Raw genomic sequence first — 25,201 nt, 5'->3', positions numbered from 1 at the left:
CCTCAGCCCTGGGTCAGAGCAGCTCCGGGAGCCAGAACTCGGCCGCTCTGGGCTCTGTGCATGCTCTGATAGGAGCAGGCTCCAAGAAGCAGTCTCCGTGGGTTCCTCAGCCCTGGGTCAGAGCAGCTCCGGGAGCCAGAATTCGGCCGCCCCAGGCTCCGTGTATGTTCTGATAGGAGCAGGCCCCAAGAAGCAATTTCCGTGGGTTCTTTAGCACTGCGCCTGAGTAATTTGTCTGCGAGAGGCAGGCGAATGGCAGCCTGAAATTACCTGTTCTATGGTTGAATGAGCTGCGGTCAGTCGAAAACAGGGATGATGACGTCAACTCTCCAAGATGGTGGCCGCTGGCTTCCTCTGTGGTCTGACCAGTGGAGAACCGAGTTGGACCGCTTCCTTCCCCCGTCTCAAACCCAGAATTCAGCACTGAGTACCGTGATTGCACAGCTGGCAGGAGCCCACAGAATCCGCAGCGCTGTATCTTTGCATTGCTATCTCTTGCTTCCCAGCATGTGCCGCAGATTCTAGCCACGGGGCGATTTGCTGAATAAGCAGCGTGACCCTCCGTGCGGACAAATTGCTCGCGTTTGAGGCCCTGTAGCTGATCCTCGTACGATGAAAATCCTTCCACTAGGTTTTGGAGCACCCCAGTTTTGCTAGAAATTCCTAACAAGATAGTTTTTAGCTGTTCTAACTCATCATCCTTTCGAACAGTGACGCAGTACACGGGAGTGATGCACTCCCTTCGCTGCCATCTTCCCCCTCCCCTTATTTTATCTTAAGACAGGATCCTGTTACATTGCTCAGGCTGACTTCAAACTTGTCATCCTCCTACCTCAGCTTTCAGAGTAACGGATTATAGGTGTGTGCCACCACATTTGGCTTTAACAAAAACTTTCAATTTGCTTAGGATGCTTTAAGTTATAAACAAACAAAAAAACTTGAGGGAGAATGTATGGACCAAAAGGGAGAAATAAGAAGACCGATATTTTATTTATTTGTATGTTTGTTCTTTCTAGATAAATATGACACTCGAGTGTATTTTGACATATTATAAATACATAGAATAAGTAGAACTTGTTCCAGTGAGGATCCCATTGTTGTGGTTATATAGGCTGTGGAGTTACATTGGCCATGTATTCATATGTAAGGATAGGTACAATATGTCTGATTCATTCTACTGTCTTTCCTTTTCCCATCCCGTCTCCCTTCCCTTTATTTCCCTTTTGTCTAATCCAAGAAGAGGCTACCTTTTCTCCAATGTATGTTTATGGCACCTTTGAGAAGACAAATATTTTTATTTATTTTTTTAATTAATTTATTTTTTATTATTGGTTGTTCAAAACATTACAAAGCTCTTGACATATCATATTTCATACATTTGATTCAAGTGGGTTATGAACTCCCATTTTTACCCCGTATACAGATTGCAGAATCACATCAGTTACACATCCACATTTTTACATAATGCCCTATTAGTAACTGTTGTATTCTGCTACCTTTCCTATCCTCTACTATCCCCACTCCCAACCCCTCCCATCTTCTCTCTCTACCCCATCTACTGTAATTCATTTCTCTCCCTTGTTTTTTTTTCCCTTTCCCCTCACATCCTCTTATATGTAATTTTGTATAACAATGAGGGTCTCCTTCCATTTCCATGCAATTTCCCTTATTTTTAAGTGCCCTTTTAGAAAAATAATAAAAGGGGCTGGGGTTGTAGTTCAATGGTAGAGCGCTTGCCTAGCACATGTGAGGCACTGGGTTCAATCCTGAGTACAACATAAAAATAAATAAGTAAAATAAAGGTAATGTGTCCTTCTATAACTAAAAAGATTTAGAAAGAAATTAGAAAAGCAAATTATAGAGGGAAAGTGACTAGGTCCAGTCTACATAGAGGGGAAGAAATGGCATACCTGAAGCAGGGGTCACTGGAGGCATTTCTAGAGGACTGGTTACCACACCTCCCTTTTACTTCTACATTATTTTGAGGCAATTCTCAGATATCATGTCATCTCTTCTGTAAATTTTTCAATGTGTATCCCTAAAGGTTAAGACTCTTTAAAAATATAGAACAAAGTACCATTATTACATCTAAAATTTAGTAATTATCCTCGAATATTTATATATTCAATCTGTATTTGACTTTTCAGTAGTCTCATGAATATCACAATATGTTGAGTCTGATTGGTATAATTCTTTTTTATTGTGTTTAAGTCACTTTTAATCTATTATTTCCCTCTTCTTTCTCATAATTTATTTGTTGAAGAAATCGTTTAACCTATAATTTGCTGCAGTCTGGGGTTTGCTTATCCATGTGGTATTAACTCAACAGATCTTTTAAATTTCCTTATAGACAGTCATTGATTTTTAAGATAGCATTTTTCACAAAACAAAATCAGGGTGAATCTTGTCATCAAGACATTGAATACTTTTTAAGGTGATAGTTATGACAATATGGTCATTGCTCAGAGTATGCAAACTCGTCTTGACTATTAATATTGTTATCACTTCAGTTATGTATCTCATCTGGAGGTGCTGGGGATTGAACCTAGGGGTGCTTTATCACTGAACTACATCCCCCATTTTTCTTATTTTCAAATTTGAGACAGGGTCTCTCTAAGTTGCTGAGACTGGCCTTAAACTTGCAATCCTCCTGCCTCAGCCTCTGAAGTAGCTAGAAATACAGGTGTGCACCACTTTAGCAAAAACTTTAAATTTGCTAAGATTGCTTTAAAGTTATAAGCAAAATAAAACTTGAGGAAGAATTTATGGAACAACAAGGAAGAAAAAGAATACAGGTAAATATTTTTGAATGACTTATTATAAATATTATAAAAACTTATAGAAAGCCATTTTTTTTAAATCTCACTAATAGGAAAACTGTGGACTAGACACATAAAAAATGGGAAATTTACATAATATACACCCCAGAGATATAAAAATGGTAAAATACTAAAAGCCTGTTATTAGACATAGCAATTGGATTAAGAAATTCCAACATAGGCCTTTTAGGAGTACCAAAAAATTGACTGAAGGAATTTCAGATAAGAAGTAATTGATAGGGTAATAGCTAAGAATTTATCAAAATTGAGAAAAAAACAAATGCCGCTTCCTTAGTTGGAAGACACAATCTATTAAATTGCTACAACACCGTGAATGAAACTACAGAAAATTGAGGGTAAAGAGAATAATCTTAAAAGCTATCATAAAGACATTAACTATAAAGGAATCCCAACTACATAGCATACTTCTCATCACAAATAATAGAGTCATAAAATATTTACTGAGAAAAAATATCTAACTAGCATTTTATAACTATTTAAACTATCCAGGTAAGATCAAAATAAGGATATGTTCATACATATAAATTGAAACAAATTACCATTCTTCTATTAAATTATTAAAGGATATACTTTAGTTAGAATAATAGGAAGGAAATTTTGAAGTGTAAGAAACAATAGTTATAATATAAGAAACAAAAAAATTAACAAAAATCTTGATTTTGAAAATTAAAAAATAAAAATAATTTTAAACATATAGTTTTACATTCAAAAGGTAAAACTAAATCTCTGAACAAAAACATGATGGAAAGAGTCCACAGCTAAGACTTACAAAAATATACTTCACATTTGGATGAAAAGAGAATTATAAAATTCATTTAGATTTTATAAGAAAATATATAGTTATGAGTGGCTTCTAAAATGATTATATGAATAGAAGATGGATGACAGTGTTATCTAAATAAAGAAAGCCTAAAAAAGCAGATGAAGGGATAAGAAATAGAAAGCAAAAGCTTATAAAGCCAAATCCAATAATATTAAAATCATAGTAAGTATAAATAGATTATTTTCATCAACTAAAAATATTTACTCTAAGCATTTGAGACATTTTTATTTTTAATTTTTAATTAATTTATTTGTTCTAATTAGTTATACATGACTGCCGCAGTCTGGCTGGGCACAATTCACCAGCCACTTATCAAGCAGAGACGAACTTTATTTTTAGAACACACTCTGCACCACATGAGCTCTTCAGGAATTCCCTCAGAGCCCAACTGCCACCACTGGCTTCCCACAAGCCTCTCAACCCCCCCACACACTCCTCCTGCTCTTGAGGCCGATTGGCTGGGTCACATGGGCGGAGCCAAAAGAGTCCCCCAATGAGAAGCTCCATGGTCTGAAAGGGCGGGGAAACAGCCCAATGAGCATCACCACAGAGAAGCCAATCAGCTGGTAGCTGGAAGTTTGCTGGGGTCGCTGTGAGCCAATCATCAGCTGGCAGCTGGAAGTTTGCTGGGGCCACAGTGAGCCAATCAGCTGGAAGTTTGCTGGGGTCCCTTCGGCTGTGGCTCTCAACACATGACAGCAGAATGCATTTAGATTCATAGCACACAAATGGAGCACAATTTTTCATGTCTCTGGTTGTACATGAAGTAGAGTCACACCATTCATGTCCTCATACATGTACCTAGGTAATCATGTACATCTCATTCCATCATCTTTCCTACCCTCATGCCCCCTCTCTCCCTTTTCCTCCCTCCCCTTTGCCCTATCCAAAGTTCCTCCATTCCTCCCATGTCCCACCCCCATTATGGATCAGCATCCACTTATCAGAGAAAACATTCGGCCTTTCCTTTTGGGGGATTGGCTTACTTCACTTAGCATGATGTTCTCCTATACCATCCATTTACCAGGAAATGCCATAATTTTATTCTCTTTTATCACTGAATAATATTCCATTGTGTATATATACCACAGTTTCTTTATCCATTCATCTATTGAAGAGCATCTAGGTTGGTTCCACAGTTTAGCTATTGTGAATTATGCTGCTATAAGCATTGATGTCATTTCTAACTTTTAAGTTTTAACAAAGAATCTCAAATACCCAATAATTCTGTGAGGAATGGAAATTAAATGGAGAAATTATTTAAACCTAACAAATTGTTGAAAATCAAAGTCTGACAATACCGAGTGATGGTGAGGTGGTAGAGGAAGAGGTCTGAGAATATAAATTGGTAAATCTGTGTGGTGAACAATTAGCAATAACTAATAATTTTATGTATAAAAGTCCATAAATATATGCATAACATAAAATATACATATATAAAATTAATAGATATTGACAAATATTTATATGATGTGTCATATATATGATATTCATCCCAGCAGTGATTTTGTGTGTGTGTGTGTGTGTACATGTGTGTATCAATTTAATATATGTAGGTGGTGGATCCTTGAGTATTTATAAATTTACCAATAAAGTCTATGCTTTTCTATATCCTGGAAATATTTCCCAATTTCATACACACACATACACACATACATTCTAAAAGAACAGGCAAATGTGTAAAAAAAAAAAAAAGGACACAACAATTCTTAAAATTGCATTACAATATTGAAAAATTAGTTACTAATTAAATATCCGTTAGAGGAATGCATACATGAATTGGTGCATAGTCATACTATGCAATATCATCAACAGCGGAAAAGAATTAATTTAATGGGCAGATGGTAACTTAGGTATTTCTCTAAAATTTATGTTAAGAGAAACAAATCAAGATCAATTTTTGTTAATATTTTGTTCTTCAGCATGATAACATTCATTTAACCCTAAACATTGTTTAGGGTTAAAATATGTATAGTGATTATATATATATATATAAAAATATACATGGGAAACAATATCAGATTTAAGGTTGTAGTTACCACTGGAGAGAAAGGAGGGAATTAATGTCAGGAAGGTGTATATGGGGACTTCAGTCTTTCTAATATTTTGTTTTATGTCTTAAAATATAGATGGAAAATATGACAAAATATAATGATCTAATAAGTGGTGAATACTTGGTTGTTTGCTATATTCTACACCTTCCATGTGTTAGAAATATTTTTTAATTTAAAGTGTGTGTTTAGTTTATTTTAAAAAATGTAGTACAGAAGATTTGTAATTGGAGGCACACTATTTAACCAAAAAGTTGGGTAAATTGCCATGATGAAGAAATTCAACAAGAAATCTAGGAATCTAACTGTTCTCTCATCTGTCGTTTCAGACACATGAATGACCACTTCATAAATCTCTACCCACAGCTGATCAAGAAACCTTCCCTCGTGGATAAAGTGAAGGACTTTATGGAGTATGTATAAAAACTTTCCTCTTTTCATTGTTGTTAAGACTAAAGGGCGGGCTGGGGATGTGGCTCAAGTGGTAGCACGCTCGCCTGGCCTGGGTTCGATCCTCAGCACCACATACAGACAAGGATGTTGTGCTCACCGATAACTAAAAAATAAATATTAAAAAATTCTCTCTCTCTCTACCTCCCTCTCTCAAAAAAAAAAAAAAAAAAAAAAAAAGACTAAAGGGCCTGAAACTGTCATTTCAAAGAGCGATTATTCCTTGGCCAATTTCCTTTTCCATCTCTGTAGCAGGATTCTGGAATCGTCCTAGAACAACTCTAGGGCATCGCATTTTTTTTTTTTTTTTATGATGGCATGAAAACTGGTTTCAGAAAACATATCCTCCAATTTCTGCTGTTTCAAAGGTCAAGTTAAATGTCACAGTGTCGGTTGCTAACACTGCTAAAGGACACCATCAGTGTGCAGCTGGCAAAGTTAAATCCCTGAATCCTTTCTGCATGGGTGCCTTGCTGCTTCCTGCAGGGAGCCTTTCTGCTCCCTCCTTGTTTCTTTTTCTTGGGTCTGGTGGATACCCAGGCTGGATATCAGCTAATATCTAAAGTCATCATTCTCAACATCCTATAAGAATATTTTCATTTTGATAAAGCTTCTGAAGACTAAAATTTTAGATATGATTAAATTTGTGGAATGACAAAGAGATTCATTTGCGGATAGAAAGGGTCTTGGTTTAGCCTTCCAAATCACACACCAAGCAAAGTCTTCTTGAAATGCTACAAGTCCTGCAGGGCATCAGTTAAAAACCATGAGGCTAGATCCTGTTAGGCAATGACATTGTATTATTTTAAGAGTTATCTAGCAATAGCCTGAACAACAACAACAAAAAAAATAGCTCTCTGTATACAAAGTTATATCAGATCATCCCAGATAGAACTGAAAGAAAAAAGAATAAAAGGATTATTTTTAAAGTAAGGATTTTTTTTTTTTTTGCATTTTCTCAATTGTTTGGGAAGAATCTAAGAGTGGACCTAAGCCCTGTGCCTTGCTTTCTGGATGGAGTTTGGGGGTGTTAACCCATGTTAACAAGAGGGCTTCATTGGGGTAACTAAAGCCAAATGTATATATGTCAATCTGAGTTGAGCTGAACACTGTATTTTATTTGGATCACACATAAAGATCTAACACTTGTTAGTTACCTTAATAAAGGAGAAATTAATAACCTAAGTAAAAAAAAAAAGAGGTTTTTGCTAATCCTGTTGAGAAGGGGACATGGAGACGCACATTAATAACAACTGAAATGGGATGAACCACCGGGGGAGGGAAGGGAGGGAAAGGGAAAGTGCTATAAAATGATATTGGCCAGGGCTGGGGATGTGGCTCAAGTGGTAGCGTGCTCGCCTGGCGAGCGTGCGGCCCGGGTTCAATCCTCAGCACCACATACCAACAAAGATGTTGTGTCCGCCGAGAACTAAAAAATAAATAAATATTAAAAAAAAAAATTCTCTCTCTCTCTCTCTCTCTCTCTCTCTCTCTCTCTCTCTCTCTCTCCCCTCACTCTCTCTTAAAAAAAAATGATATTGGCCAATTGTGTGCATGTACAAATATGTAATAGTGAATCTCACCATTATGTACAACTATAATGAACCAATTAAAATATGGAAAAACGAAATGAGATGAATCATAAGCTGTGAAAATTATCTGAGAGAGAAGCATAAAATCTAGAAATCACCTTGTCTTTATGAGTTTTATTTCTTGTGGTCTAACTTTACCATTTCTACATACAGATGTAATTCAACTTGTTCTTATTGACTTATTGACATATCATAGTTTATATGAAATGCATTTGTGTTTGGTATCACTTCTTGGTATCACAGGTAGGTTAATATTGCAAATGTGTTTTGGTTCTAGATGAGCCAGAAAATCCATTAAAGAGGAGGGAGAAATTAACATTCATTTAAGGTTTGTTCTGAAATCTTTTGAGTAACTGTAATGTTATAAGATCCAGAACTTAAATTATTTTAGCATCAGCATCTGTCATCTCTAAATGCCTGGTTTGATTTAGTGTTGGATGAGCAACCACTGAGACCTCTAGTACAAATATGATTTCTCTTCCAGAAGGCAAAATCAGTGGACTCGGAAAAAAATCAAAGAATTCAAGAATGACTCATTTTGGAGACATACAGGCTATATTGTGGCACAAATGGATGGGCTATATGTAGGAGCAATGAAGAGGGCTATGGCAGAAGGAACAAAGGTATGACTTTTAAGAAGCTGCTCAATTTATATGTCAAAATATTGAGAAATAACTTTCCAGTTTAGAAGCAGATCAAATTAGGACACGAGTATAAATTCCTTGTGGATAAGCACTATTATTTTATCTGTCATATTCTAGTACCTAACTCACTGTTTGACACATTTAAGTTCAAAACACAAATAAACAACTTGTTTCTGTGTTTTTCCACTCTCTCATACAACTGTGTTAGGATGAAATTTTAAAACATGATGTGAACATAGTGGTTTTTTAACTAACCTGGTAAAGATTTTAGTGTTTTAAACTATAGGCTAATTAAGACAAATATCTAGGGATAAAGTTCTGATTTCCACAATCCACAACATCCATATAAACACATACACATAGTAATTCTAGGGGAAACTACTGAATCATTGAGGCTTCCAAGGTACCATTGGATATCTTCCAAAAATTACTGTGGGCATTTTGTTTTCTGGAGGTAATATGTATGTAGGTGTGTGTGTGTGTGTGTGTGTGTGTGTGTGTGTGTGTGTGAGAGAGAGAGAGAGAGAGAGAGAGGTGTGTATATATATATATATACACCTCATCACAGAAAAATGATGCACATGATTGTTAATCATATGAGCTCAGCCCTGCTCATAAGATTAGAAATATAAATTAAATCCATACTGGTAAATATTTTCTCACCAGTTTGGCAAAAATTCCAAAATGTGAAAGTGCACCCTGTTGGCAAGGCTATGGGAAAAGAAAGCATTCTCCTAAAATCCTGGTGGGAATGCAAACTGGTGTGTTCACTGTGAATGGGAACTTTTGTCACTTTGTATCCAAATCATATATTTACATTTGATTTTTACCCAGCAATCCCACTTCCAGTATTATCACAAAGATATACACTTTTGCACTGCAAAAATACGATATGACAAATTTATAAGTGTATTCACGGCAGATAATTTATTATAGCAAAAGACTGAAAGCAGTCAGATACATAGAGGGCTGGCTGTGTCAATAATGTAGCTGTGAACAAAGATGAGGTAGACCTCCAAATGCTGTTAGGGAATGACCTTTGGGATTTGTTATTAAGTGTAAAAATATAAGATGAAGAACAGGGTGTATTGTGGGCTGTCTTTCATATAAAAAATGAAAATGAGTTTAATTCTTTAGAATAAATACCAAGGAGTGATGGTGTAAGCTGGGTCACATGGTGATTCCATCTCTAGTCTTTTTTCAGGAACCTCCTTACTGATTTCCACAGTGGTTGTACTAATTTATAATCCCAACAACAGTGTAAAAAATGTTTTTTGCCCCCTACATTATTATTATATTATTTGTATGCTTGATGGCTGCCATTCTGACTAGAGAAATACATTTACACCAATGTTTATAGCAGCACAATTCATAATAGGCAAATTACGGAACTAGGAGTTTTATTCAGCCATAAAGAAAAATGAAATTATGAAATTATGTTATTTGCAGGAAAACAGATGGAACTTGAGAGCATTATGTTAAGCAAAATAAGCCATACTCATAAAATCAAGGGCCATATGTTTTCTCTCATATGTGGAAGCTAGAGAGGAAAAGGGAGGGCAGGGTAGTTGGCGTGTATTTATCTTATGAAAATAGAAGGGAGACCAATAGAATAGAGGAAGGTGTCAAGGGGGAAAGTAGAAGGGAGGAAAATGGGAGGTACTGGGGAACAATATTAACCAAATTATAATTTTATAGCATCCATATACAAATATGTAAAAAGTTTTATTATTATGTATAATTATAATGCACCAATTAAAAAAGTAAACAAGGAAGACATGCACAAAACAATGAGGAGTGGCTTGAAAACAGTTGAGACAGGGTCTCCCTAATTGCTCAGGACCTCATTAAGTTGCTGAGACTGGCTTTGAACTCATGATCCTCCTGCCTTAGCCTTGCCAGCCTCTGGGATTACAGGTATGGGCTACTATACCCAGCGATAATTAATTACCTTTTGAAGAGGGAATAAAAGAGAATGGAGGGAAGAGGAATGAAAGCAACATTTCTGTGAATGTACCTTTTTTATAGTTTTGACTCAGGAGCCATATAAATGTTGTTCTTGAATTGTAAAATGCATTTAATCACAGAGAAGAAAAGCAGTCCCTAAAATTGAAAACAAATTGAAACAAATGTATCTAACTATGTAACAAGTGATGTCATAACTATACAGAGAACTATTATTTCAAGTGACATTGAAATTGTTGTTGCTGTACATCTTTAGTGGGATAGACCCTAGGGACAAGAAAGACCACCAAAAATAAACAATAGCAACAATAAAGGGCCGGAATGTAGCACAGTAGCAAAGCATCTGCCTCATTCGAAAAGCCCTGGTTCAACCCCCAGTTTTAAAAAGAAGCCCACCCCCCCCAAAAAAAAAACCCAACCAAACAAACAACAACAACAAAAAAATGAACAAAAACCTTCTTAAACTGTATGTGATAATCTCACCTTAGTAATAGTATTAGTATTGGTATTTGGAAATTTGATAGATTTGGATGAATGGATAGATAAAGTAAAAAAAGGCAAATAAGTAATTATGTCAGACACCAGAATTTTCAGCATTGGAAAAATTAATGAAGTAAAGACCTTGCAGTCTTGTAAACTTGAAATATAGGTAACTGCCTCAAAAAAATACTTATTCCCTCAAAGTAACCTTTGAGCATTCTTCAGAATATGACTTAAGGTAAACAATGGTATCTTAAGACACAGGAGCACTACAATGAAGAAAAAGATTGATAAGCTCAGCTGAATTTATCAATAAAAATTATTCTTTTGATTAAAAGCCCCTATCATATGGGGCTTGGGTTGTGGCTCAGTAGTAGAGCACTTGCCTAGCACTCATGAGAATGATTAGCACGTGTGAGAATGGATCAATTCTCAGCACCATATATAAAAAAATGAATAAAATAAAGAAAGGTCCATCAACAACAAAAAATATGTGTAAAAATAATTTTTTAAATAGTCATTATATAGAAAGTGAAAGATAAGCTATAAACTAAAGAAGATATTTGCAATACATTTAGCTAACAAGATTTTTTATCCAAAATACATATGGAATAAAAATAGAAAATACTCAATGGAAAAATTGGTTAAAAAAACAGAATTTTATAGAAGAGGAAATGCAATGACTCATAAATATTAAGAAATGTTCAGTTTCAGGGAAATGCATATTAAAACCTCACTGAGATCCTACCACACACTAAAATTGTGTGTGGCAAATTACAAACCAGAAAGATAATCTTGCTAATTATTTAAAGAGCTCCTAAAAATCAAGGGGGAAAAAAAAACAAAGAACAACCCAGTAGAAAAATGAAATATATGAAGAGTTTACAGAAAACAAACTCAAAGGTTTTTAGAGATATGCTCAAACTTACCTAAATCAAACAAACAAAAAATACAAGTTCAAATTGTTATGGGATAGAGTTTTCACTTATTAGATTGGAAATAAACTAAATATTTAAAATGTTATTGAAGCTGGAAGGGTGTAAATTGAAACAACTCCTCTAGAACAATCTGGCAATATCAATTAAAATCAAAATCATTTCCAGGAATTTCTTCTACCCATAGACTCAAATGCATCCATAATTAATTATTGTTTATAATAGCACAAGTATTATAATAGTATTGTTTATAATAGCAAAAGGCTAGAACAAACCTGAAAGTCCATCAACAAAACAGTAGCTAAAAGTATTATAATACACCCATACATTGAAATGCTACTTAAAAGAATGGGTGGGATTTTTATACCCAATATGAAAAGACCCCAGATATGAATGAAAAAAAACAAGGTGAAAGGTAGTTCATATAGAACACTACCATTTGTGTTAAAAAAAAATGTATTTATATGTCATTTTAAAAAATTTGCAGATGCACAAAAGAAATTAGTAGAAATGATAAATGAGATAGAATGAAATTAAAGCAAATGGAGAATAAGAGACTATCCAATAAAGACCTTCTTATTATTGTTTAATTCTTGAATAATGAATGTATTACTTATTCAAAAAAGCAAAACTAAGAGAATATTTATGTAAATAAGTTATCAGGTTGGGGGGTTTTGCTTTTATTTTACTTTTTTGTTAAAATGTCATTTGTATTTATTCGTCTCCCCACCTCTATTAAGCCAGCTTGTTTATAGATCCCCAGCCTAGAGATATGCTAGTAGATTGCACCTTGCTGGAGCTGGGAACTCTAAAACGTTCACACTCAAGTGCGATCTGACAGCTACTTCAGGATTAGCGCCTTCTGATCAGTTCATTCTATGTTAAGCACAAAATCAAAATCAGAACCATTATACTGAAATTTTTGCTGTAAAAGTTTTTTTGTTGGGGTGATTTCTGCCTTGGCAATGTCTGGAGGAGATATTTTTGGTTGTCAAAACTTGAAGGTTGGCTGGGTGCAGCAGCTCAGGAAGCTGAGGCAGGAGAATTGGGGGTTCAAAGCCAGCTTCAACAAAGCAAGGTGCTAAACAACTCAGTGAAACCCTGTCTCTAAATAAAATACAAAATAAGGCTAGGGAGTGGCTCAGTGGTTGAGTGCCCCTGAGTTCAATCCCTGGTACCCCAAAACCAAAACCAAAAATAAAAACCTAGAAGGCTGCTACGAAAAACCAGAGGGTAGAGGTCAGGGGTACTACTAAACATCTTACAGGGCACAGCCCCGCAAAATAAAGAATTACCTGCCTTACAATATAACTAATGCCAAGGTTGAGAAAACCTGTTGTAGAGAAAAGCAAACAGAAAGCTCTGTTTTCTAAGAAGACATTCCAAATATCTGTGGATATCAGACATGCTAACACATCTCTTCTAATTTATAAAGCCACAAGAATTATTTTGTTAAGTTAAAAAATCCAGGACATTTGTTACTTAAGAGACTCTTCACAATAGGATAATTTAATGGCACCTTAACAAAAATAAAACTAGAAAATGACATGTGTCACAAAGTGATGTTAAGTCTGTGTTCTCTCCCAGCCCATGACCATGTTCCAGATTCAGTTCCTAAATGCTGTTGGAGATCTACTGGATCTGATTCCCTCTTTTTCTCCCACAAAAAGCAACAACATGAAGGTTTTCAAGAGATGGGACATGGGACATTGTTCTGCTCTTATCAAGGTAAGACATAGAAGCTCCTATCTTTTCCCTGGTTCACACAGAGTTTTCTGTATGGCACCCAAGAATGGCAACATCTCATCACCCCTGGCTGAATATCAGTTGATGATGTATCAGTTCATGAGTTCCTGGTATTCTTCCTGATATGGCAAAAGTTGAGAACTGGAAGGAACTTTGATGGAGGGAATTGGAAGTTGAAGCTATTTCCCTCTGCTTCCCTTTCATTTGGGATGTTAAGACATCTGTTTTGTGCACAGTAAAGTTCATGTTCAATTCCTTGGCCATATTTTTTGATGATAAAGATAACAGTAAACACCTAAATTGACACATCTTCTCCATGCTTCCTGCACTTACTACTGAAGTCAGTTATCCATCTGTCTTTGTGTCACTCACTATGATTCTGGCTACAGGTTCTTCCTGGATTTGAGAACATCTTTTTTGCTCACTCAAGCTGGTACACTTACGCAGCCATGCTCAGGATATATAAACACTGGGACTTCAACATCAAAGATAACGACACCAGCAGTAGTCGCCTCTCTTTCAGCAGTTACCCAGGTAAATAAATTTAGAGGTATATCTGAGTACTTTTTCAAAATAAAAACTTGGTGAGTTAGAGTTAACTGAAAGGGAGAAGACATGTTTAGTGCTCAGTATACATTCTGATTTTAGTGTGCCTTTTGAATGAATATATCTCTAATACTTATTTAATAGAATGACATAAATAGGATAATGGAGTTGCCAGGAAGTAGACGCTTTGTAAATGTGAACGAATGCATCTCAATTCATTTCAACAAATTCCAGCTGAGCACTTATTAAGTACATGACATTTTCCCCAGGTCCTGCAGAGGAAGTGAAAAGAAGCACGACAGGTCCTTCACTCAGAGCCTGTGCTTGCTTGTTTCTCTTATTCATTACTATATCTGCAGCACTTAATCTAGTGTGTAGTACCTAGTACTTTCTACATTTTTTTTGTTTAATGAGTGGATGAATGAATATGTAGGCTTCCATTATAGTCAGGAGGCCAAGATAAGTACAATACAGATGATGATGATGATGATGATGATGATGATGATGATGCTGGATACTGAATATGCTACAGAAGTGTAACAGAAGTCATGAGTATTGCAAAGAGGGAGGACTCACTTCTGACTGTTGGGGAAAGGAAAGAGGTTGACATTTCAGATAGACCATGACTAATGGCTGAATTTGAACAAGTAGGTATGGATAGGAGGATAGTCTCTGTAGAGAAGGGCCTGCAAGATCCTATACCTAAAGGAAAGGAGTTTGAAAAGAAGCAGACCTTAGAAAAGTGGAAACAATTGGCACAAACACATAACCCTTGAAAGCGACGACCGCTCAGCTCCCACCAATGGTTGTCATCAGGAATGTGGAAACCAGTGTTTCCAGATCCTACAGCTTCTTGACATGGGAATATAGATTTAAAAAACAGAACTCACCCTGAGAACCCAGTGAAGCATGTCTGCTACCTGAAGTTGGCCCCTCAATTGCAGGTTTGCAACCTCCTCAGGAAATGTCATGAGCAAAGACAAGGGGGACACGTTACCAAACGTCTGAGGGTCCAACGTGGGAGGAGCTTGGACAGTTTTAACTTGTAATGACACACCTGTAACTTGTAGGGTGGTCATACCAACTACCTGTCGTATCTGTTTACCTTTGTCAGCGTACGCCCTTCCTGGTATGTCCTTGACAGTACTAACACCAACTTAGCAGGAATTCTACCCAGTAGGTTTCTGTCCTTCTGTCTCGATCCTTGGTTTGATTTCATGTCTATTTTAGTTTGCATAATTTTCTTAGTGCAGAGGGAGACTGAGGACTCTCTCCAAGTTTGACTGTGTTTTGCTTTTTTTTTTTTTAATGTTCTATAGACTGACATGTAAGGACTGCAAGAGACTGAGATAGTCTGATAGACTTACTCTTCCTCTTATTTGTGATTCAGTGCATTTCTCAGAGGTTACCTGCACTGCTTGAAATCTCTGTGGAGTCTGATGTTCTCCAGTAGACTTTCAGTCCTAGGTCGAAATGGAGGAGGATACGGAGGATTTTCTATGAAACTCCTGACATTTGCATATTAATCTTTCAAGATTAGAAACATAGGTCAATAATATAGACAATATAAAGAACTTTTTGGAACAATCCAATCTGCAAGAGAACAAAAGACATGTTTATATCCCAGATTTTTTTATAGGATTTTTGTAGAACAAGGTGATTAATATTTTCTCTAGATAGTTTTGCTCTCAAGAGAAAACATGAAAACCATACAGAGTCTTATTTATATTACAAATATTGAAAGGGATCAGCCAACTGGATTCATCCAATAAACATGGCTCTAAGCTTTGTTGTGAAGTTCATGTCACATGCATTGTTGAACCAAGAACAAAGCTCAGAGTCTTGTTGGCTTTTCTTTGGTGGAGAAGTGTTATGGTAGATTGAGTGGGAGAGGAGTAAGGAGAGGTGGGGTTTTTGTTTTGTTTTGAAGGCTTCTTCATTATCTAGGGTGTTAAGAATTTCTGAGTCAATGATAATAATGTTTTGTGTTTTTGATAGTGGTTAAGAATAGATCTTAATGTTCCTCACCATAAAATAGTAACTAAATACAGTGTTAGATATGTTAATTGGCTTGATTATAGTTAAAATTTCACAATGTATTTGTATATCAAAACATCATGTTGTAAACTTTTTAAGATATACAATTTTAGTTGCTGATTCTGTTTCAGTGCAGCTGGGAAAAGGGATGAAAGTGAAGTTAATTGAGAAATGAGAAAATGCTCTGTGTTAAGATTGGTTTGTATGTTTATGTTAAAGTTAAACAAAGGCAATATAAAAATTTAAAAAAAACCCAAAACTTCTAAGTAACTTCTAAAAGAGAGTCAAATTTAAGTTGAGACATAAAGGCAATTTCAATCAGGCCAATGAGGATAAGGTGGTGGCAGAATGTTCCATGTGGAACAGACACTAGGTAAGTCAAGAGAAAGTGTAGAGAGGCCATTAAGGGAGAATAAAGATAAATACAAGATGATTAAAATGACAAGTGGAAGAGACAGTGTATAGATTTTCATTTTGTAATGATCTGGCCCATGAAACATGGAGGGCAAGAGAGGCTGCCACAGAACCTTTTGAAGGTTGGTGCAAAATAATTCAGGTGATTCAGACCACTATAATGTTTTATACATGGTAATCAGTGTGTGGAGAAAAGATGGATATCCATTTTCAAGAAGAAAACAAAATGTCAAAAATTACTGATAAATTACTGTAGCACACCACAACTTTCTGTGTGCTCCTTGTCCTAGCCAGAATCCTTCAGGGATAATGGCCTAACAAGAATTGTCAGAAGGCACTCTCCAAATTGTATTCCAGCACAGGACAATAGAAGAAGCTGTAGTAATCATGTTACGGAAAGCTTGGTCCTTGTCCCCAATACCAATCCAATAACGAGGACACAGTTTTGAGAAAAAGAAGAAAGAAGGTTTATTCCTTTGCTAACAAAGGAGAAGCACAGGGGACTCCAGTTCTAGAGGCTGTGGTTTCGCCCATCAGGGAAAACAAGGCTTTAAAGAAAGTTCTTCAGAGGCTGCATTCCGGGAATGCCCTGACAGGGGTCCCAGGTGCACCCTGATGGTGTGCGAAATTCACCTGCTAATTTGAGAGATAGTCTCTTCCTAGATCTTCCAGTGACATCTCCTTCCTGTGGTGGGTTGGTGCTCAAGGACAGATAACTTGGTCTAGGATGGGAAAAGGTAATCTTGTTCCCCATCCCCAGGTTAGGGAGCCGGAAGAGGGAGAAAAGAAAAATATATCCCTCTGGGTTGGGGATATAGCTCAGTTGGTAGAGTGCTTGCCTTGCATGCATAAGGCCCTGGATTCAATCCCCAGCACTGCCAAAAGAAAAAAATTTCTTTTAAAATAGGCCTCAGAGGATAGGAAAGGCAGCAGAATACAACAGACACTAGTATGGCAATATGTAAATCAGTGGAAGTGTAACTGATGTGACTCTGCAATCTGTATATGGGGTAAAAATGGGAGATCATAACCCACTTGAATCAAAGTGTGAAATATGATATATCAAGAACTATGTAATGTTTTGAACAACCAATAAAAAAATTTAAAAAAAATAGGCCTCAGAGCAGCCAGGGATATATTCAAAATTGACCACTGTTACAATCAATCATCATTACTACAATAGGACCCACTGCCTCTACTGCAAGTGAACTTGTTGAAGCCAATCTCGTTTTCTGTGTTCACCAGAACCTCAGTTAACTTCATAAAAACTGACAAGGTTATATGTATTTGGCTGGGAAGGGTTGATTTTTAAATTCCAAAGCCTTATCAGTTGTTGGGCAAAACAGACCAGGGCTCTTCTTGTGAGGAATGAAAAACTTCTAGAACAAAGTTGTTCAAAAGCCATCTTCTCTGGAGTATCTGAAACCTTGGGCAAGTATTTTCTTGTAGGGTCATTGTCTATGTAAACAACTTGGTTTCAATAATTATTACAAAATTCATGGTCCCTTATAAGATATAGTAATTTACCAATGGAAGTTAGAATAAGAGGCAGAGAAGGAACTGATATGTCTTTAATCAAATCAGCACATGTGAAGATTTTTTTTTATAGCATCTGTGTACCATTTCTGGTAATTTCCTATCCCTGGCTAATTTGCTATTCCCTCCACCCTACCCCCATGAGAAAAATGTAGCAACACTGTTATTACTCGTAAAGCCCTGGCTGTCTGGAACCTGTTTGTCCAGAAACAACGTCCATCTCCTCGCCTCTGTAGTTCTCTAACACCATTTACGTACTGACTCTGAAATGTACATCTTGCCACCTGTGAGTACTGACTTCTAATGACTCACAGATCCTTATGATGCTTCATTAATATTGACCACAAATGCAAATCTTCCCACAGTGTTATGAATAATGTGAACGATAATTTGTTTTCCAGCTACTAAAGTTATATTTGGAATTTTATAGTGAAAATGTAGATCAGCCCAGTCTTCTCTAGAGCCTGTAATTACTGCCTTCTTGGAAAGAGATCACTTTTCATGCTGATCATTCCCTCAGCCTTCCATGCCACCACCAGTGGAACAGATAGGCAAGAAGCCTGTGGACAGAACTGGAAGAGTTGTCTCAAACTCAGAAGGAAAAATCCACCAGTTTACGTTGGCCCATGAGAGTAGGATGTCACCTCATCAACTGGAGGCAAGGGAACTATTGCAAAGGGCTGTTCCTGTTACAGAGCAAGGTTCTCCAAAAACCCCAGAGGGGCAGGCCAGCCCTCCACAGAGGGATACCACATGGCCCAGAGCCTACAGGGGTGAGAGGTGCAGCTCTCAAAGTGGAGTTCTCTTGTCTCCTCCGGATTACACTCAGATACAGTAGAAGGGATATGGCTCTGCACTGAAAACAGACCGGTGAAAGGCCACACAGAGCCCAGTACATGCTGGAGCCCAAGGGCAGGAGGTGATTTTTGGTAACCTAGAGCCCTGAACATAAGAGTTACTTCAAATCATCTTGTTGCCACTATTTTGACAACTCAACCGTGCATCATCCTGCAAAAACTTTACTGAGAGCCTGCTGAGGAGATCGGCTCTCAGGACCAAGCCATAGGCTTGAGTCCCAGAGCTGCTCCTGGCATCTTGTTGAACCCATGTGTGGGTGGGGGCTGAGGGAAGGAGCTCCCAGAAACAGCCATGAGGCAGGGGCCCACATGGGTCCCTTTCTGGGCTCAGAGAGCCTGACCCAAATGGCTCTGCTATCTTGGTCAGTCTTGGTCAGGAGAAGGGGATTTATAAATTTTTGAAGAGGAGGTTTATAAGATGGACTGATATTGTCAGCCTGACTAGTTTCAGGGTGCTAGAGGGGGACTTAGACATTTTTTGGTCAGTTTATTTTATTTATTTTACTTTTTCATATATATTAAATATATATATGAATATATATATACATATATATATATACATATATATGAATATATATATATATATATATATATTGTTGGTGGGGGACTTAGACAATTTTGAGGAAGGCATTTAAAAGCTAAGTAGAGAAAGTCCCTAGCCCAGAGCTGAGGTTGGTATTGAAGTCATCAGCACCCAGTACACTTTGCTACACTTTTGATTGTCTCAGGGCATTGCATGTTAACTTGTTTTGATGAAATAATTTTCTCAGGAGTTAAGGAAAAATTCTACTGCTTTTTTAGAACAGACTTTAAAAAATCAAATCTGTTAAGCACCCAATTTACCTTGAATCCTTCTGTTTCTTTGGCATGTGTATATTTCTCTGTTTAGGTCTTAACCTTGAGCAATATTTTATAGTTTTTAGTATACAGAATTTACACATTAGTCAGCTTTTCATCACTATAACAAAGTACCTGATGGTCTACTTATGAAGAAGAGGTTTTTCAATTCATAGTTTTGGAGGTTCAAGGACATGGTGTTGGCATCAGTTCAGTTTGTAGCTCTGTCATATCAGGGTGTATAACTATGACAAGAGTACTGTCAGTGAGCAATCTCAGCTCAAACCAGGAACAGAGAGGAACAGGGGATGGGTTCTGTGAGACCTGCCTTCAGAGGGCTTGCTCTCCCGTGACTAAGGATCTCTCTCAAGGGTCCCACTTCTTCCCAATAAGAGCACCTTGCAGAACAAGCTTTCAATCCCAATAGACCCTTTTGGGACACTAAACCATATTTGAATCATACCTTTAATTAAATAATTTCCTAAATAATGTTTGATGCTTCTGTAATCTGAATTGTTTTTTATTCCTATTTCTAATTGTTCATTGCTTTATAAATGTATTAGTTAACCCACTGCTATGTAAAAATTACCTTAAAAGTTAATGACTTGAAACAATAATAATCATTGAATATCAGTATCCTATGATTTGTGTGGGTCAGAAATTTAGATAGGGCAGAGGGAGTATGAATGGTTTGTTTCTACTCCATGATGTTTGCGGCCTTAGATAGAAGACTTGGGGACTAAGGACTGAGGAGCAAAAGGGCTGAGATCTCTGACAGCTTGACTGAAGCTGGAGGAAATTCCAAAGACACTCACATGTTTGAGAGGATGGTTCCTCTTCGCTGGAGCCTCTCCTTCAAATTGTTTAAGTATGCTTGTGACAAAGGACCTGGCTTCCAACAGATCAAGTGGTCCAAAAGAACAAGCCAGAATAGTAATGCCTATTATGACCTAGTCTCAGAAGTCACAGGCTGTCACTTGCACTACATTCTATTCATGAGAAGTAAGGTCTTCTGACTAGCCCACATTCAAGGGAAAAAAAATATGGACCCACCTTTTCAAGAAAAAAATGTGCCAAAGTATTTGCCAAAATTTAAAAATCACCACAGTACAGGCCAGGCTTGTGGCTCAGTGGTAAAGCGCTTGCCTAGCATGTGTGAGGCACTGGGTTCAATTCTCAGCACCACATATAAACAAATGAAGAAAATAAAGGTCCATCAACATCTAAAAAAATAATGTTTTTTTAAATCACCACAATTTAGAGAGATGACTTTTTTGTTTACTTATTTATCCTAAGAGCTCTCTAAATTAATTTATTAATTCTCATTACTTTTGTGTAGATTCCTTGGATTTTTCCTCCAATAATGACATCTCTGAATAAAGCAAGTTTTATTTCTTCCTTCCCTTGTAGAAGCTTTGGTTATTCTCTTGCATGATTGCACTGGATAACATCTTCACGATGGCATAGATGTCAAGTGGTGGGCATGGAAATCTTGCCTCATTCCTGATCTTAGGAGGGAAGTATTCAGTATTTTCAGCCTTAAGAATGATATTAGCTGTAGGCTTTTTGCAGATGCCCTTTATAATGTTTAGAAAGGTCTGTTTTTCTTCCTACTGTGACTCCCAGCCCTCAATACTAGGGATTGAATCCAGGGCCTTGTGCATGCTAGGCAAATACTCTGCCATTAAGCTACATTCCCAGTCTCTTTTATTTTCTTTTGAGGCAAGGACTTGATAAATTGCCTAGGCTGGTCTCAAACCTTCCTGCCTCAGTCTCCCGAGTAGCTGGGTTGACAGCCACAAGCCACCATGCCCTGCTGCTTAATGTTTTGTTTTGTTTTGTTTTTTAATCACAAAGTGTTTTTGTATTTCGCCAAGTTCTTTCTCAGCATCTATTGATATATACATAAAATGATAAGGTGAGTTACGTTGATTTTCATGTTAAACCAGTTGGGGAATTCCTAGGTTAATCCCACTTAGTTATGATATATTATTCTTATTTATTTATTTATTCAATTTTCTAATATTTTGTTAAGGATTTTTTTTCACTTAAATTCATGAAAGACATTGGTCTGTACTTTCCTTTTATTCTGGTGGTTTGGGTATCTGCATAAGCTTATCCTTACATCTTGAATATGGAATTATTTCTTTTTCCTAAGTTTTCTGAAAGAGTTTGTATAAAACAGGTATTATTTTCTCCCTCAAGTGTTTTATAGAATTAACCAGTGAAGGCTTCCAGTTATGGAGTTTTATTTATTGAAAAGTTCTTAATTAAAAATTTAATTTCCTTCATTGACATAGGATCCAGTTTACTAATTCTTGAATTTTTGGTTTTGAAAATATGTGCTCAATGGGTGCAGTGGCACACGCCTGTAATCCTGAAGGCTCAGGAGGCTGAGGCAGGAGGATCTGTGAATTCAAGATCAGCCTCAGCAACTTTGCAAGGCCCTAAACAATTCAGGGAGACCTTGTCTGTAAATAAGATACAAAAAAGGAGCTGGGGATGTGGCTGAGTGGCTGAGTGATTAAGCACCCCTGGATTCAATCCTCGGTACCAAAAAAAAAAAAAAAAATTGTCTTTCGAGGAATTTGACCATTTCATTCAAGTAGTGTTTTACATATTTTTGACATGAGTTACAGTATTTTTCTTAACTTCTTAATGTTTGTAGTATATACAGTTAAGTCCCCTTTACCATTCATGATATTATATCTCCATCCTTGCTTCACAATAGGTTTTTCTTGCTGGTTTCAGCCTAGCTAAGATTACATTAATTTTATTGATAATTTCTAAAAACCACATTTTGGTTCCATTGATTGGTTTCCTATTGTTATCCATTTTTCTTCTTCATTGATTTCAACTTTTATCATTATTATTTTCTTTCTTCTATTTACTTTGCATTTAATCTGCACCTTTTTTTCTAGCTTCTTAAAATAGAAACTTAGATAATTGATTTTTATATTTCTATTAAAAGCAAAGAAAACTCTAAATCTCATCTGCCAAATTTTGATTTTTTTTCATTTTCGTTCAGTTTAGAATATTGTCTAATTTTTTTATATGATTCCTTCAATACACAGAAATTGGAGGTTTTTTTATGTATCTTTTTCTCATTGTCTTCTAATTTAATTTCCCAATTAATTTTATTGTGACCAGACAGCATACTTTGTATAATTTTTATTTTTTTTTCTTTTGTTACTGAGGATTAAACCTAGGGACACTTAACCACTGAGCTGCATCCCCAACCCTTTTTATTTTTTAGCTTGAGACAAAGTCTCACTAAGTTGCTTAGGGCCTCTCTAAATTGCTTTGGTTATCTTTGAAGTTGGAATCCTCCTAAGCCTCTGGGATTAGAGGCATGCAACACTGCCTGATATCAAATTTTTACCTTTATTGAGATCTGCTTTATGGCCCAGCTTGGGTCTCTCTTAGTGATTGTTCATTAGGCAGTAGAATAAGTATCGATCAGGTCAAATTCACTGAGAATGTGGTTCAAGTCCTCTGTGTCCTGAATTATTTCCTGTCTACTTTTTCTGTCATTTACCAAGAGAGAAATATTTGTCTCCCACCAGAATTATTAATTTGTCTTCTTCTTATTTTCTTTCTGGAACTTTTGCTTCATGCCCTTTGATGATCTGTCATTCAGCACTTAAATATTTATAAATATCACATATTCCTATTACACTGAACATTTTATCATTATGAAATGTTTTTCTTTTGTTTCTGGTATATTCCTTGTCTTAAAAATCTATACTGTTTGATATTAATATAGCCACTCCAGCCATCTTGTGTGCTTATTGTTTGCATCTTGTACTTTATCCATTTGCATTCAACCTGTTTGTAACTTTGTGCTTAATGTAGGTCTCCTGCAGACACTAAGTAGATGGGTTTGGGTTCTTCTTTTTTCATGCTTGACTAATTCTGACTTCTGATGGAAGTGCTTAGTCCACTTGCATTTAGTGTAAATATTTATATATTTGGATTTAAGTCTGCCATTTTGCTATTTGGTTCATTATTTCATCTGTTTTCTCTGTTCCTCTTTTCCTGTCTTCTACTGTGTTACACATTTGAACACAGTATTCTAAAAATGAATTATGTATCTTAATGCCTCAGTTAACTTTCTATACATTTCTTTCCATTTTGTTTTTGTTATTGTTATTGCTCACTCTAAAGATTATAATATGCATCTTTAATTCATCATAATTTACATAGAGCTAATTATTTAATTATGTCTATTTATAAATACAGGAATCTTAGGATGGTAACAATCCTAGTAGTGCCCTCTATTCTTTGTGCTAATGTTGTCAGATCTATGTTATATCTAAATGTTATAAATTCATCAACAGGATGTTATAATTTTAAGCATTTTCATATTCTAAAGAAATTAAGATTATATATTGCAAATACATCTATACACACACACACTTATACATGCATATATAGAAGTAAACTGTATTATAGTTGGCTTTAAGAATAATAAATAGGATTTATAAATAATAAATAGGATTTATAAATCCTATTAGCTCAACAAACCCCAAGTAGAATAAATACAATAATATTATTTATAAATTCTATCTATTATTTATTAAATTTGATGTTTTTCATCAAATTTAAGAACTTTTCACCAGTTAAAACTTTACATTTTTTTATCCTTTTTTGTCTTTTCTGTCCCTCTGCAACTCCAATTACTTATCTGTCAAATGTAGATAATTTTTTCGTGTTCCATATTCATGTCTGAGTCCCACAGAGACAGGGCCAGCCCAGAATCTTGCACATTAAAATCATTGAACCAATGGGAAGAAAGGTATGCCGTATTCCTTTTTGTACTGCTATAACAAAATGCCAGAAATTGGATGATTTACAAGGAAAAGAGATTTATTTGGCTCACAGTTGTAGAGGTTCAGGAGCGAGCACGGTACCAGCAGTGGCTTCTAATGAGGGCCTCATGGCAGGTGGTGTCACAAGGTAGAAGCATCTACAGAAACCACATGGTGAAAAAGAGGAAACAAGAGACCAATGAAGGGCCAGATTCATTCCCATATAACAACCTGCTCTTGTAGGAACTAATCCACTCCTGAGTCCTAACCCCCTCCACATGGCCAGCACTAATCCCTCATAAGAGCAGTCAGGACCTAATCACCTCTTCTGGGTTCCACCTCTTTAAAGTCCCACTTCCTTTCTCTACCATTGCACGAGGGATAAAGCTTCCAACTGTGGACTTTTGAGGAACAAACCATATCCAAACACTAGCAGGGCAGGAAAAATGGACAGGAAAGAGGTACACATTGTGGGTGACCCACTCTGAGGTGGACATGACAGAAATTGCAAGGAAAAAAGAGAGGTAAATAAAGTGAGAGGCATGGATGAGGCTTGCCTGAGAGATCATACCTTCTGCTGTAGCCCCATGGCTTTCTGTTCACATGGCCCTTTCTTTTATATGCTTGATTTGAAAAC

The 25,201-nt window shown here is 36.4% G+C and overlaps 1 protein-coding gene across 1 annotated transcript in view; it reads left to right on the top strand.

Moving 5' to 3' along the window:
* The window catches only part of PLBD1 (phospholipase B domain containing 1), a 71,119-nt gene that overhangs the window by 31,164 nt on the left and 14,754 nt on the right, over positions 1-25,201 (top strand). The window contains exons 3-6 of the mRNA XM_081311490.1: positions 6,044-6,127; positions 8,241-8,379; positions 13,368-13,508; positions 13,916-14,060. Of these exons, the coding sequence (XP_081167616.1) occupies positions 6,044-6,127; positions 8,241-8,379; positions 13,368-13,508; positions 13,916-14,060 (509 nt within the window). The remainder of the gene's footprint in view (positions 1-6,043; positions 6,128-8,240; positions 8,380-13,367; positions 13,509-13,915; positions 14,061-25,201) is intronic.

The sequence above is a fragment of the Spermophilus citellus genome, assembly GCF_964194105.1.
Source record: "Spermophilus citellus genome assembly, chromosome: 10".
Taxonomy (NCBI): domain Eukaryota; kingdom Metazoa; phylum Chordata; class Mammalia; order Rodentia; family Sciuridae; genus Spermophilus; species Spermophilus citellus.
The sequence above is the reverse complement of the archived record's forward strand: the minus strand, read 5'-3'. Positions and strand labels throughout refer to the sequence as shown.